The sequence below is a fragment of the Alosa pseudoharengus genome, unplaced genomic scaffold, assembly GCF_046254945.1.
Source record: "Alosa pseudoharengus isolate Yale_2024_CS ecotype anadromous, Long Island Sound unplaced genomic scaffold, YU_APseudo_1.1 YU_APseudo_1.1_scf_10, whole genome shotgun sequence".
NCBI classification, from domain to species: domain Eukaryota; kingdom Metazoa; phylum Chordata; class Actinopteri; order Clupeiformes; family Clupeidae; genus Alosa; species Alosa pseudoharengus.
Genome location: NW_027468565.1, coordinates 13,920,157 through 13,935,594, shown reverse-complemented (window position 1 = coordinate 13,935,594; position 15,438 = coordinate 13,920,157). Strand labels below are relative to the sequence as shown.

Below are 15,438 nucleotides of genomic sequence, written 5' to 3'. Positions count from 1 at the left end.
TTTGTAGTCAAAACATCCCTGCTGCTGAAAGTATGTTTTTGCAAGAGTTTTGCTGGTCTAGCTGGTCAACCAAGCTGGTTAACAACCTGGTCAACCAGCAAACCACCTTAAGCTGGTCAGGCTGTTTTTTTCAGCAGAAAGACCATTCTTGGGCCTTTATGAAAGCTGAATCTTAACAAAGTTGAACCCTATCATGTAATTGTGCCTCAACAGCCTTAGTCAGCTTTAGCTCTGGCCAACAGTCTTATTAAAGTGTAATAATAAGAAGTTTATTTGAACACCTATCCATCCAGGCCTAATGTATGTCTGCTGTTTTTAGATGGCCAGTGGTCTGATGATTGAATAGAAGATTTCCCCCATACCTATTTGCACATGACAATAAGGTGTTAATCTTAACAGCTAGACACATTGCCCAGCCCTTTCACAGTTCAACATGTTCCATTTTCTTTGTCTGCATCTACTTTCTCAAGATTGCGCTGTGCCTGACCTGAGCCTGATTACATACACAAAATATGCATGCACACACACACACACACACACACACACACACATATGCAAGTGTAAGCGTGCACACACATGCATGGTTGAGTTTACAGTTGAGTGACCAGGATGAGAATTGAATGTTGACCAACGGTATTGGGGGTGAGATTAATAGTTTGATGTTTAGTGAGGTAATGTTTAATCATTATGCCATATTGTTGTGCAACTGATGACCTGAAGTCATCCCAAGAGTTAAGTTTTGTTCTTTATCTCAGTTTATTATTTTGTTCATTGATGAATTTCAATATTTCAATATTTAATTTGTTACATGAGGGATTGCCTGTCTCACCTACATGTACATAATCCACAAGTATAGCTACTTCATGAAGAAGCTATCCCCACCATGGAAGTAGTAAGTTTACAGGTAAGACCACAATTAGATGCCCTTTCAATGAGGGAAATGTTAATTGATGATCTTGGTGCTGCATTACGCTAAGAGTAGGCTATGCACACACTACCGAATTGTGGTATTATGGTATTTATGACAGCCTATATTTGTGACCAATTTGGACATGTATTTCTAGAACTGCTTGAAATTACTGTGATGACTTGATGACACTGAATCAATTCAAACCACGTTGCTTTCAATGAATAAAAAGATAGCGGTAATCAATTAGACCTCAAGGCATAGCGAGTTCTTTCCTGCCCTCTGGAATGTCTTTTGTTATTGGTGAAGTAGGGGGTTGGTAGCTTAGCCTACCTGCAGAGCAATCTCATCAAAATACCGCAACTTTCCTATTGTAAATAAAGATAAACAGACAGCTCTATGCGAACACACTGATGCTTTTCATGATAAAATAACCAACTTTCAGGTATTATTGTTTAACTTGTGATTAGTTCTAGTCAACTCTTTGACTGGGCTGATAACATAGTCTGGACTTCTCGAATATCGCTCTAGGGGGTGGGTAAACCACGCATTGTGCGCATGTCTTGATGTCTTGCAGGAAAGTTCGTTCATTGACTGCTTGGGGAGTGAGCGCTGAGCAGAGTGGAAAATCGTGGCGGAGAAGGGAGCTCGCCGCTACCTAGAAGACATCACTGACCAGCCAAAATGCAAAACGACGGAATTGAGAAATCATCGTTTTGCTTCATAATGTTTCATATAACGGCGCTTTTGTGTAAGTTTTTCTCACTGTTGTAAATAGTTAACTGTTAACCTTTCATTTATCTTGACAATGCGAAACTTGTTACATTTATATTTATTGTACAGGAAAGTAACTCATTTTTCAGACAGCGGAAATAGCGGAAACTTACTAACGTCTGAAACGTTTTAACTGAAGTAACTGAAAAATAAGTGTATGGATGCAGTGATGAATGAACATTTGTGCATGGTAGTTGATCAGTTCTGCATGCTTTTAACTTTTGCTTGTGCTTGGTAGGCTAACCTACATTCGCATGATTCACATTATACGGCAGAATCTTGTGATGTGTGCAGAGGTGAAAAAGCCCACCGGTGGCTGGGACAGTAGTTTTAGATAACGTGCTGATATTTCATGAGAGAGCTGAATGTTCATTGACCATACTGCATGCAAATGAGTCCAAAATTTTAGCTCTCTTGCATGAAAGACACCACAAAGCCCTTGCACGAGAAAATCACAAGAGAATGACATAAATCATAAAAATGAAAACGGCATAACTATGACTATTTCTTCCCTTCTACAGTTATCGGCGCCCTAGCCCTGGCCGAAGAGCCGGAGTTAGGAGACGTCTGCACACAGGGGAGCTGTTACCCTGCTACAGGAGATCTCCTTATTGGGCGAGCTCACCAGCTCTCAGCCACCTCTACTTGTGGCCTTGTCAAGCCTGAACCTTTCTGTATCGTCAGTCACCTACAGGTAGGCTAACTAAAAGTGAGACTGGATGCTGTAGTGGTTATGCAGAGATGGTTATGCATCTTGGAAAGAGCACACTTGCGCCTAATCTACATGCTTTAAAGGTGATTCCACATAAAAGTGCTTGCTGTAGGAATATTGCAGCAGCTGATAGTTTAGTCTATAATAATCACTGTGTGATTGCAATCTACTCCTGATCTACTGTCTGATTTAAGCATAAGTCAGTGTGGGAACACCTCCAAGAGCTCTTGGCCCCCTTATCATCCCAAATCTGTTGCCTGAATCATCTTCGATCTCATTTATGGTTGAGCATTCATTGTTGCAAGACACTAAGAGAAAACTAGGTGTCTAGAAGGATTATTGTGTTCCAAAATATTATCTGAATTGTAGGATGGCGGTCCTACTCTGATTATTTAGAGACTTCAACAGCAGTTATCTGTATGCCTGTTGAATGTTTGAATTAAATTGGTCTTTGTAGATAATTACCCCAAACAAATGTCTTTGTGCCGACCTGAAGGGTGGAGCCTATTATCAAAGTATGCAGAAAACCAGACCTAAGGCTGTCATCTAAGATTTAATTTCTTAAGACATCGTCTGCTTTTGATCAGCAAGGCAAGTTGTAACACCTTGAACAAACAGTTACTGAGATTAAGTTAGACATCCCTCTTCTTTACAGTTCTAGTTCTCCATGTAGACACCAAACATGATGCTTGAAGATGCTATTTCCAGTACAGTGGAGAAATCCTTCCTTTTCCCCTCTTGTCCCCTCTCACACATTCCTCCCCTCACCCACACACACTGACAAGCAGAACATCTGGAGAGCAAATGACATCTCTTCTGTGCCCTGCCTCTCATCTAGCAGGGGGGTCATAGTGGGCCAGTTGTTTTCAACATGATGTGAGCTATGTGGCTTCAAAGGTTCTTAATTATGGCCTCCATATGAAGTAAAGGAAATCAGAGTTACCATAGTGCTAAACAAGTAACCTGAATCAAGTAGGTCATTAGAATGTGAAATGTTCTGTCTTTTGGAATGTCGCTGACATTTAATCCTCCCCCTTTGCCTCCCCCAGGATGAGAAGAAGTGTTTTGTTTGTGATTCCACCGAGACCTACAGTGAGAAAATGAAGCACACTACCAGTCACAGGATTGAGAATGTTGTGACAACTTTTGCCCCCAACCGCTTGAAAACCTGGTGGCAGTCCGAGAATGGTGAGTTCTCATGGGAAAAATGGGAGATGAGGAGGAGGAGGTGGAAATAAAGGTGAACTCTCTCCCTCCTGTCCTTTGTCTGGTCCCCTGTAATCAGGCCATCACTAAGGGTGCAAAGCTTTAAGGCAAACATGTAATTGCTGACCAGACACGGTGGAGACCCACCATTTAACTTGAAAGTAATCGTCTTCCCCCTGTGAATGATTAACAGGCTGGCTGTGGGAATTGGTCAGTTTAGTGTGTGAGTAGTCAACTGCATGATTATCTATTAGAGCCCATAGACAACATCACAGACTCCTGACTCCATCGGACCCAGTGCTGCGGCATTACTGTTGAAGCCCATGAAACCAGAAGACTGAGAGTAATGTGTTAAGCATTAAGATGGTTTGTGGGGTGTCCAAGAGTCTGGAACTGAAACATGGAATGAAAAAAATGAAGTCTCTGGTTGAAACCAGAGAAGCGTGTGAGAAACGGGGAAGAGTGTGGGGTGGTCAGACAGGAAGGGAGTCAGGAAAGGGTGGGGGGGTGTTGGGCATATATCTCCTCTGAGAAGAAAGGAAGTGGTTACTCATCAAAAGAATGAATGAATGGTCACTCGTGGATCAGGGATCTGTAAATCCAGCTGAAGCAAGCTGTGCTGTTTTTATGATGAAGTGAAGCGACTGCCTGTTGCTTTGACCCAGCCAGCATGGTCCCAGTAAAACACAGGGCAGTTCTCTTCATGGCAGCTCCAAGGATTGCACCTAAAGACCACTTGCACTCAGGACACTGTCCCTTTTGCAAGCTTACTGCACTTAATCACCACTTTCATTCGAAAATTCTAAAACAACGATGTTTTTCAATACTTAAAATAACAATACTCAAAATAACATTTGATAAATGAACCTTAAATTTTTCAGTAGCCATAGTGTAGAATTTAATCGGTTTTGGTTCTTAACGGGAGCATTTACTGCCTGAAATATCCGATTTTGTTTACCACGCTCGCAGGTTAGTGCTGGCCTGGTGGGTCGCCGGAACGGAGTTCCGATATCATTAGCTGAATCAATTGTTGAATTGTTTTAAACCCACAAGAATATGACATTGTAATAAACATAAGAAACATGCATAATCCCCCAAAGGTCTGACTGTGTGTGACATTAAGAATGTAAGTGATATTTTCAGTCTCATGGAAATAAGCCTAGATGTCATATACAGCAGTACATTTGTATAAATCTAGATTTTCAGTAGTATTGGGGGCTTAATGATGGAGAATGCAGTTGAATCTTACATGATTTTTTTCCCAACTTAAACTTCTCTCTCTCTTTCTCCCTGTTTTCAGGTGTGGAAAATGTAACCATCCAGCTGAATCTGGAAGCTGAGTTTCACTTTACACATCTCATCATGACCTTCAGGGTACATATCAACTGCTGTTCCATACATTGTTATTAAAGAAAATGGTTTCAATGCATTTTGGACGTCATTATGATGGTCATTTTCTGTGAGTTGTTAAAAATGCTCTTGGTGAATATTGATATTTGATCAGGGTGCAATCACAGTGTTTCCCAAAACATTAACAACAGGATTGTTAATGTTTTCCTTAAACATGCATGTAGGTTTGTTGAGAGACAAGGGGAGGCTGTGCAAAGGTGCACATATCTCTACAATGAATGAATTCCATCCAATTTAAAGTACAACATGCAAAATCATTGTGTGGTGGTCAATGTTGATATTGTGGTGAGCCACCACAAATAAGTCAATATATGGGAAACACTGAATCATAAATGTTGTCTTTGTCTCCAGACTTTCCGTTCTGCAGCTATGGTGATTGAGCGGTCAGCTGACTTTGGAAGGACCTGGCAGGTATACCGCTACTTTGCCTACGACTGTGAAACCTCTTTCCCATCCATCTCCCAAGGGCCAATGAAGAAAGTCGATGACATCATCTGTGACTCCCGCTACTCTGACATTGAGCCTTCAACAGAAGGCGAGGTTAGTACAGAGCTCCAGTCCAACACCAACTTCCTCCTGGGATAGTTTTCTTAATAGTAGAATGATGAAAATCTACACTCTACACCATTTTTATCTTACTTATAAGTAAACTAAATGCCAACCAGTCCACAGAAGTAAGTAACACATTGAGCTAGGCAAGATAGAATTTCATCTAAATAGATTAAGCAATCTTTAACGATACCGAAGTTAAAGATTGCTTAATCTAGATGAAATTTGATCTTGCCTAGCTCAATGTGTTACTTACTTCTGTGGACTGGTTGGCGTTTAGGAAACACAAGGTATTTTAATTGAATCTGCATATATGTAGGTCATCTTCCGAGTTCTGGATCCTGTGTTCAGGATTGATGATCCATACAGCCCCCGGATCCAAAGTAAGTAGACTGCATCAAGGCAGAAGGACAAAAAGAAAGAGTTGAGTGTATCTGCATCTGCCTCTATCCTCCCACAGCCACACTCACAAGGACTATTCACTCATTTCAGATATGCTGAAGATCACCAATCTCAGAGTGAAATTCGTCAGGCTGCACACACTGGGGGACAATCTGCTGGACTCACGCGTGGAGATCAAGGAGAAGTACTACTACGCTCTGTACGACATGGTGGTCAGGGGAAACTGCTTCTGCTATGGCCATGCGTCCGAGTGTGCCCCGGTAGATGGAGTCGGTGTTACTGAAGGCATGGTGAGTCTGTCATTCCTGTTAAATCCACTTGTGTGTTTGTGTAGGTGTAGGTGTGGGATGGTAGAGGCAGCGTGTGTGGACACACATAGGTTTGTGTGCACTGTAAAAAAGGAAAAGTCAGGGCTGTCAAGTTTCAAGTTTCATGTCAAGACTTCAATCAAAATGGTCTTGCTTTAACACTGATGTTGCAATGCCAAGTATATCTGAACATGTCTCCACCTGTAATGACGAATATTTCATGTAAATTTAATTTAAACAATTTCTTTGGAATTACTTGCTTAAATTGGGTAATCACAGCATGAATCAATTTTGTAAACCGGATGAGAAATGCTGGAGTAATTCTAGACATTTCATTCATTTCATTGCAACTGATGAACCAAATAAAATCAAGTAAAAAAAAAAAAAATCAGTGTGGAAGACTGCGTGAGTGTGTTAGGGTTGATACCGTCTTACCATTTTGTCTAGGTCTGTAAAAAAACCATGCAATGAAGTTCCTGTTTAGTCTACGTTGAGCTGTTTACACTCTGCAGCTGGCCAGAAATCTTCCTCTATTCATTGTTGTATGTTGCATGAGTCCTTAATTCTCTGGTTTCTTCTTGTACATTTCCCATGAAAGACTGGCCTATTTAGCAAGATTCCAGTCTATGTGCTAGCATTTATTTAATGCAGACCAGATGCCCAAAGCTAAGGATAAACATCTCGCACAGCCACTCGGAGTGGGGGCTCTCAGACTGTGCAGGGAAAGCTGTAGCTAGACAACATCGTTTGTTTATAGTTCGTTTTCTCTCAGTGACATCCCCTCAACCCTAATTCATACCCAGGGGAGGGCTGTTCAGAGGACCTAGACCTAGAGCACATTTTGGAAGTGAGCAGAAGTGGTTGTACTCAAATCCCCTTGCCTGTATCTGTTCTATGACTGTAGGTTCATGGTCACTGTATGTGCAATCACAACACCAAGGGACTGAACTGCGAGAGATGCCAAGATTTTTATCATGACTTACCCTGGAGGCCCGCGGAAGGCCGGAACACCAATGCTTGCAAAAGTAGGATTCCTCTTCATCAGCATTCTACTCTTTCAATCCCTTTGATATAATTACAATGATTATGGTTATGTATCACCATAAGACTATGGTTCAGTGTGATGATTCCCACCAACTAACCATTTTCCCCCTTGCAGAGTGTAACTGCAATCACCATTCGGATGCGTGCCACTTTGACATGGCGGTCTTCGTGGCCTCGGGCAATGTGAGTGGAGGAGTATGTGATGAGTGCCGCCACAACACCATGGGCAACAACTGTGAGCAGTGCAAGCCTTTCTTCTACCAGCACCACGAACGAGACATACGTGACCCCAACATCTGCGAGCGTAAGTTCATCATTTCGACACAGTTTACTGTATTTGTATAACTGTATTTCCCTATTGCTATTTTATAATTGAGATACATAAATAGGGCTAATAAGAAGGGCACAGTTTGGATGTAGTGTATAGCATGCCACACATACACACACTAGCACACACACCATGAACTGCACTTGTTTTGTGAAGTAGAGCTTCTGTTCTCTCCTCTTCCTTTGTTCTCTACTGTATTCTGATCTGTCATCTTCCTCTTTAGCGTTTGATCTTCAGTCCATGTCATGGTTTGGATTCCTCAGTCTAGTCTGCCTTTTGTATTTAAAGATTCCCTTTGTGTTCTCCTCTCAGCCCCCACTTCCAGCCAGCGTCCCATATATCTGATAGCACGCATGCCTCACTTCTTTCCGACCTCTTTTTCTGCCTCATGAACACACCATCATGCGATAATGTCTGATCCTGCATCCTGTTTATGCTCCGCTCTGTGTCGGAAGTCGTATTACCCCACTGAAGTTCCTCCTGTTGTAAATATCTCTCTGCAGCTTGTAACTGTGACCCAGTGGGCTCTCTGAATGGAGGGATCTGTGATGCTCTGACCGACGTCTCAACCGGGTTGATTGCTGGCCAGTGCCGCTGTAAGCCCAACGTGGAGGGAGAGCGCTGTGACCAGTGCAAACAAGGTCACTATGGTCTGAGTGATGACCATCTGGGCTGCAAGCGTAAGAATCCTTGTCCTATACTTTTAAACATGGTAGTTGGAATACCGCACTTGTATCTGTACAAATAGTAATTTGAGCTTGTGATTGCTTTGTGTTCTCTTGTCACAGCGTGTACCTGCAATGCTCTCGGGACAGTTCCTGGAGGAAGTCCCTGTGAAACAGACAGTGGAAGGTGCTACTGCAAGCGTCTGGTCACTGGTAGAAATTGTGACCAGTGTATGGTGAGTTCCATTGATATATGGGCAAATGTATGGGAGGGCAAATAGAAATAGATACATCCTCAATGATCACACAAATCATTTGACTTGAAAGGTTTTTAGAAAATGTTTTTAGAAATGTGCAATTTCTACTTTCTGTGCCTGTTTTTCCTTCTTTAGCCGGTTCAGAGTGATAGGGACAGACTTTCGTATTGCCCTAAAGCTCTTTGACTGAGAGTGTTTTGTGGGTGGTCTGGCCTTTTTACGATGTGTACTGAGAAGCTGTTTGTTTTACAGCCTCAGCACTGGGGGTTGAGCAATGACATGGATGGCTGTCGCCCATGTGACTGTGACCTCGGCGGAGCGCTCAACAATGAGTGAGTACTCTATCAGTTATTTGTTTAAGTTCTCACACTGAATCCCCATCTAGCCGTAAGAGTCCTAGCTGTTTGTCTTAATGCAAATGCCCCCCCCCCCCCCCCCCCCCCCCCCCAGCTGTTCTGCAGAGACGGGACAGTGTCAATGTCGGGAGCACATGTTTGGCCGGCGCTGCGACCAGGTGGAGTCAGGATTTTACTTCATCGGACTGGACCATTATACTTATGAAGCAGAGGATGCCAAATTTGGGCCTGTAAGTATAACATCATCTTTTAATATCAGTTGATCTGCAATTTTAAAGTTTTAGTTTTTTTTTTTACAATTTTAGGTCACTTTGGATAAAAGCATCAGCTAAATGCATAAATATATATAAATATAAATGTACTGAACTGATACTTTTCTCTTTAGGGCGTGACAGTGGTGCAGAGGCCTTACCCTGTCGACCGCACTCCCACCTGGACTGGCATTGGGTTTGTTAACGTGCCGGAGGGGGCATACCTAGAGTTTAACATTGACAACCTCCCCCACTCCATGGAGTATGACATCCTTATTCGCTATGAGCCTCAGGTAATCTCACTTCCGGACTCCATCAGAAAAAAGAGTGTCCAAAGTAGTCTGAGCTCCCCTCATATGTGCTATGTCCGTGTCCCTGTGTGTAGTTGCCAGAGCAGTGGGAAGAGGTGTTGATGACTGTCATTAGGCCCAGGGTGATCACAGCAGATAGCAGATGTGCAAACACAATGCCCGAGGACGACAACCAGCGGCTCTCTCTTCACCCCGGCTCCAGGTGGGCCCCTATTGTTCTCTCTCTCTTTGAATGACTTTGTGTGTGTGTGTGTGTGTGTGTGTGTGTGTGTGTGTGTGTGTGTGTGTGTGTGTGTGTGTGTGTGTGAGAGAGAGAGAAAGACAAAGAAAAAGAAACTTCTTGGGTGTTCTCGTGGTCCTACTCCAGAGGTGCTTTTTAAGCGGACCGTGTACCCGTGTAGGACCCGAGTCTAGTAGATTAGACTTATGCTTCAGCTTTTGATGAGTCTGCCAAGTCTGTAAGAGTGAGTCTGTGGTTCTACTCTATCTATGTTTGTCTTCACAGCTCGATCTACACATCTACTTTATTAAACAGGATGTAGGAATGTACTACATTAAATGTTAAATGTTCTATGTTATGTTATTGTTAAATGTACTATGAGTTAATGTGGTCTTATGATTTGTGTAGGTATGTGGCGCTCCCCAGGCCTGTGTGCTTTGAAACTGGCCTGAATTACACCATCCGGCTCAGTCTGCCTCTCTACTCCACACTCAGTGACATCCAATCCCCCTACACCCTCATAGACTCAGTGAGTTTCATCTTCAATCTTTGCATATCTCTGCATATTTTATTAGTTGAGAAATAATATTCTGTCCATGATTCATCACAGATGCAAGCACTAACACACATTCTCTTTCTGTGGTTAGATTGTGCTGATGCCGCACTGTAAGAACCTGGAGATCTTCTCAGGGTCAGAGGGAGGAGATGTGGTGACCAATAACGCCTGGGACACCTTCCAGCGCTACAGGTGTCTAGAAAACAGCCAGGGGGTGGTGAAGACCCCCATGACGGATATCTGCAAGGACTACATCTTCAGTGTGTCTGCACTGCTACACTCAGGAGCTAAAGGTAATCTCAGTCACACGCTCAGGCACCTATACACACAGGCACAAGCAGGCACCCCCTCCCCCTACACACACACACACACACACACACGGAAAAAGCAATGCAGCTTTGATTTGCTCACATGCACATGTCTCTTTAGCCCTTGTTGTAAATCTTGCCTTTCCTCACACTCAGTGAAGCATTCGTCTAGATCATACACTTGTCATTTATCACTCTAGAGTTGTGTTTGTGTGTGACCTCAGGCCTTCCTCCGTCTTGTGTGTATCCTCATGTCTCTTTCATCACTGAGCCACAGAGATCCCGCAGGGCCCCTGTTACAAGTGTGAGCCCGTCCAAAGCCTCAGGCTTGATTACAGAGCTCGGCTTCTCAGGCATTCCGTCACATGAGAGACTTTCTCGAGCCAGCTGTAAATCCCCGCTTTTGTCAGACTGTGGTAGATGTACCCTCGAGGCACAGGATGCAGACTGCAATTTTGGCAGGTCTGATAATTAGAATGATATGCTGAATTCATAAAGCAGCTCCAAAACAAAAACCCAGTGACAGATAGCTCGATAGACAGCACTCTGAAAGCATAAAAACAAAATACTTGATTAAGTTGTTTTTACTAACTAAAAACTAAACTAAAAACTAACTTTAAGTAGTTTAACTTGTAATATTTAGTTGATTCTGTGTTTGAGTGAAAAGCAAAAAGGTGTGTCTTTGGCTAGTTCCTGACTTGGCTTTTGCGCCTGGCACCTTCTTGCTTTGTATGCATTTCTTCCTGTTTGATGAATAGGATTTTCAGCCCAAGGGCAGTGAAAAAAAAACTAAGATGTGCTCCAGATGAGCAGGATAGGTTATTAAACCTGTGAGATGTGGGTGCGGAAATGTGATATGACTGTTGTAAATAGTATTAAGATTCACAGACGGTTGGGAGTTCAGCCTTTCTTTGAACTGCAGTCAGCCATAGCAACAGCTGTCATCACGTTGCCCTAAAGAAAGGACAGGCTTTGTAGGGGTTCTCATCATGCTCAGCTAATTGGGAAGCTCTAATACAACTTGACAAAATTCTTAAAGGTCCCATAACATGAGAATTTCACCTTTCAGTGCTTTTACGCATGTATTTGGAATGGCTGCCGATGCAAGAAGACAGACATTACAAAATCCAGTTGTTTGTTTATGGGCTGCATAAGTCTGGAAACATGTGATTCAGTCAGTAGAATTGTGCAGCTTGTTGAATAAAACCACCTCAGTTCTACTTATCTGAACAAAATTTCGAAAAACGAAAGTCAGAAAGGTTGCTTTTATCCTGCATCCTCTCGGAACGTGCCTGTGTTTGTTAAGGTACAGGCACACAAACAGGGCGCTGAAAAGGGCTCTTCAGATGGTTATAGGGCTGCAACGATTATTTTTTAATGGTCGACTAATGCCGAATATTTTCTCGATTAATGGATTAGTTGTTTGATCCACAAAATGCCAGAAAATAGGGGGGGGGTCAATCATTGTTTCCCAAAACTCAAGATTAGCTCAAGTCTTCAAATGCCTTCTTTTTTTCCCCACACACCAAAGATATTTAGTTCACTGTCATAGAGGAGTAGGTAAAGCTGAAAATATTGAAGTTTAAGAAGCTACAATCAGAGAATTTGTATATTGTATATAAAAAGACACAAAAACCGAGTAATCGATTATGAAAATAGTTGGCGATTAATTTAATAGTCAACAACTAATCGATTAATCGTTGCAGTCCTAAATAGTTGTAAACAGTGTTGTGGTGCTTCTTCCTTTTGGTATTTTGACTAAAGTATGCACAGATGTTTTATTAGGACGTCAAAACTATTTAAAGTATGTAAACCCTGTATCTGCTCTGGGTGTCTCAGGAAGAGTGTGGAGAGGTCTAAAGGACTAATAGGGGGTGGCTGTGTCCCGGATGGGAGGTCATCAGGGTCCTCGCCACTCTCAGCTGTTTTTTCTAGCTTTCATGTCTGACTTTCCAAGTCAGCACACCTGTACTTTTAATTAATGTTTATATAGACAAGCTTCCCCAATTTTTTTTTCAGATACACATAAGGTAGTTAAATAAACCAAACTGTGGAATGTGGAACTCATATACACAGGGACAGAGCGTTATTGATTTGTCATGGTAATTGTTTAACTTTGCTTTGTTTTCCTGTTTTTCCAGCCTGTCAGTGTGATCCTATGGGGTCCCTCAGCACAGTGTGTGACCCAAATGGTGGACAATGTCAGTGTCGTACCAATGTGATGGGCAGGAACTGTGACAGCTGTGCCCCAGCCACATTTCTCTTCGGACCATCTGGCTGCAGACGTGAGTTAATGAGGCAAAAAACAAGCAAACTACACAAATGTGGCCACTTAATTTTTGTTTTTGTGAACCTGTTTTTGACTGTTTTTGTGAACCTGTTTTTGACTGTTCTAACCCCCCCACCCCCCTCTCCACTCCTCAGCGTGCGAGTGTAACCCTCAGGGCTCCCTCCATGCTTTCTGCCATGAGTCCACCGGTCAGTGTGAGTGTGTTCCCGGTGCTTACGGCCGACAGTGTGACCGCTGCCTGCCTGGCCACTGGGGCTTCCCCAACTGTCGGCCCTGCACCTGCAACGGCCACGCTGACCAGTGCGACGTCCACTCAGGAGAGTGCCTGGGCTGCAGGGAACACACCACCGGGCACAACTGCGAGAGGTCTGTTGCTAACTCTACCCCAGTGTTGTTCTCTAATGTGTATTGTGCAGTTGGATGTGGCTCTCACAAGAAAAGCCTGCAAGCCACGGTGCTCCACCCACGCAATTAGGAGTACATTATGAGTCATTCATATTCCGAGAGTCGTGGCCATGTAGCTCACAGATCATACATTCTTTTGGCTATTTTTTTTTCTGAAATTCGGTACCTGAAATTCCTACAACTTGGTCCTCATCCACAGGTGTCTCAGTGGCTACTATGGTGATCCAGTTCTTGGATCTGGAGACCACTGCCGCCCATGCATGTGCCCTGATGGTCCAGGAAGTAATCGGCAGTTTGCTGGGGGATGCTACAAGAGCCCGGACTCCTTCCAGGTGTTCTGTGTCTGCAGCCCTGGATATCAAGGTAGGAAACACCCACCCAGTTATGAGCCCTCTGTCATCACTGCCAACACACAGCCATTTATAGTGAGACACTTGCAGGGGCTTGTTTGCGTTTTATAGCGGAGCTTCTTCCTTTCTCTCTCCCTGCCTCAATCATCTCTTCCTGTCTTTCAGGCGCCAGGTGTGATGAGTGTGCCCCAGGTTACTATGGTAACCCTCACCAGGCAGGAGGTCAGTGTCTCCCATGCCAGTGCAACAGCAACATCGACATGATGGATCCGGGCGCCTGTGACACCAGCACAGGGGCTTGCCTCAAATGCCTGTACCACACAGAGGGCCAAGACTGCAGCCGCTGTAAGCTGGGCTACCATGGCAACGCCCTCACCCAAAGCTGCAGAAGTAAGTCCCACCATGACATGCTTACATGCCCATCATTCTCCTATGGTTCATTATTGTGATACATCAAGAGGCAATCATTGTGCATTTATGGACCCATTTTTATGAATGTTAAAGAAATATGTCAAATGTTTTTTGCTGTCAAACAGCATTAAGCGGCCTGCTTTATCCCTCCTCCTGGTCTCCTAATGGGTGTTCTAACGTCCTTTTATCAGAATGCATCTGCAACCACCAAGGCACTGCCCAGGACTCCTGCCCCTCTCTGGGAGATTGTCACTGTGACCTCTCCAGTGGCCAGTGCCAGTGTCTCCCCAATGTGGTGGGACAGCACTGTGACCTGTGTGCCCCCGACACCTGGAACATGGGCAGCGGCAGAGGCTGTGAGGACTGCAACTGCAGCCCAGAGCACTCGTACGGGACCTCCTGTAATGAGGTAGATATGGGGGGAAGCTGGCCTTGTGTGTGTGCTGTGGGAGAATTCCAAAGCTGTGATGTCGTATAATGTGTAACTAAGCAGTGTTGTGTGTGGTCGTTTTTTATGGTTAAATTGTATGTTTATTTTCAGTGTGGCTGGAATATGGATGTCCTGTTTTGAGTGACTATACTTTTGAGTTGTTCATGCAGACACTGAGCCCTGTCTTTGTGCCCTGTACAGATCTCAGGCCAGTGTTCCTGCATGCCTGGCTTTGGGGGGAGGACATGTCATGAGTGCAGAGAGTTATTCTGGGGGAATCCAGAGGTGAAGTGTCACGGTGAGTTCAGGGTCTCTGCTGCACATTGCTTAATAGTTCTACTGATTACAGAGGAATTATGATGCAAACATGTAGACTTGTATGATATCACTTATCATAAGATGGTAATAGAGAATTTTTACTGAAAAAAATTATGTTGAGCTGTGTAAACCTACACAAATTAAGTAGTCTAAAACTGTTTCAGCTGTTTTGTCATGTTTCAGCTATTATATCAACTAAACATTGCAGTCCATGTCCCTTAAAAAATAGTCACTTAAAATGTTCCATACAGTCATATCTAAAACATTCCGATGCTAAATCCTCTGCATGCTTGCATACTTTGCTGGGCATGTGAGGGGTTGTAAAGATGTCACACCACTGGAAGTCCCCCTCATCACCCTTCTGCGGAGAGCCAGCTGTAGATCTCTGCTCTGGGATGGCCCATCTGTCAGTGGGCTCCAGATTAGGGGCTGGAGGTACTCCTCCCTCCACTGACGGCATTCGCTCTGAGAGCATGTAGGGGATCTGTCTAAGCCTCTCAATATCCTGTGCGCGCTACAATACACCTTTGTTCGGACAGAGACTCTGTGAGGAGGCTGGGATGGCGATGCAGGACCCTGCAATAGAAAGGAGCCTTTTGTCCAGTGCTAAAGCGCTGAGTTCTTTGAACAGACTGTCATGGCTGAAGAGCCTGCTGACTCTGAACGGGTT

General features: G+C 43.8%; 1 protein-coding gene across 1 annotated transcript in view; it reads left to right on the top strand.

Annotated features, from left to right (window-relative positions):
• The first annotated feature begins 1,529 nt into the window (after positions 1-1,529).
• The window catches only part of lamb1a (laminin, beta 1a), a 21,711-nt gene continuing 7,802 nt past the window's right edge, over positions 1,530-15,438 (top strand). Inside the window, exons 1-23 of the mRNA XM_076264526.1 lie at positions 1,530-1,658; positions 2,203-2,375; positions 3,443-3,581; positions 4,900-4,973; positions 5,361-5,549; positions 5,878-5,941; positions 6,051-6,250; positions 7,173-7,293; positions 7,428-7,616; positions 8,144-8,320; positions 8,429-8,541; positions 8,815-8,894; positions 9,013-9,148; positions 9,304-9,462; positions 9,555-9,682; positions 10,109-10,229; positions 10,348-10,549; positions 12,706-12,849; positions 12,989-13,220; positions 13,459-13,622; positions 13,775-13,999; positions 14,212-14,429; positions 14,652-14,748. Coding sequence (XP_076120641.1) covers positions 1,592-1,658; positions 2,203-2,375; positions 3,443-3,581; positions 4,900-4,973; positions 5,361-5,549; positions 5,878-5,941; positions 6,051-6,250; positions 7,173-7,293; positions 7,428-7,616; positions 8,144-8,320; positions 8,429-8,541; positions 8,815-8,894; positions 9,013-9,148; positions 9,304-9,462; positions 9,555-9,682; positions 10,109-10,229; positions 10,348-10,549; positions 12,706-12,849; positions 12,989-13,220; positions 13,459-13,622; positions 13,775-13,999; positions 14,212-14,429; positions 14,652-14,748 — 3,412 coding nt within the window. The 5' untranslated portion in view covers positions 1,530-1,591. The remainder of the gene's footprint in view (positions 1,659-2,202; positions 2,376-3,442; positions 3,582-4,899; positions 4,974-5,360; positions 5,550-5,877; positions 5,942-6,050; positions 6,251-7,172; positions 7,294-7,427; positions 7,617-8,143; positions 8,321-8,428; positions 8,542-8,814; positions 8,895-9,012; positions 9,149-9,303; positions 9,463-9,554; positions 9,683-10,108; positions 10,230-10,347; positions 10,550-12,705; positions 12,850-12,988; positions 13,221-13,458; positions 13,623-13,774; positions 14,000-14,211; positions 14,430-14,651; positions 14,749-15,438) is intronic.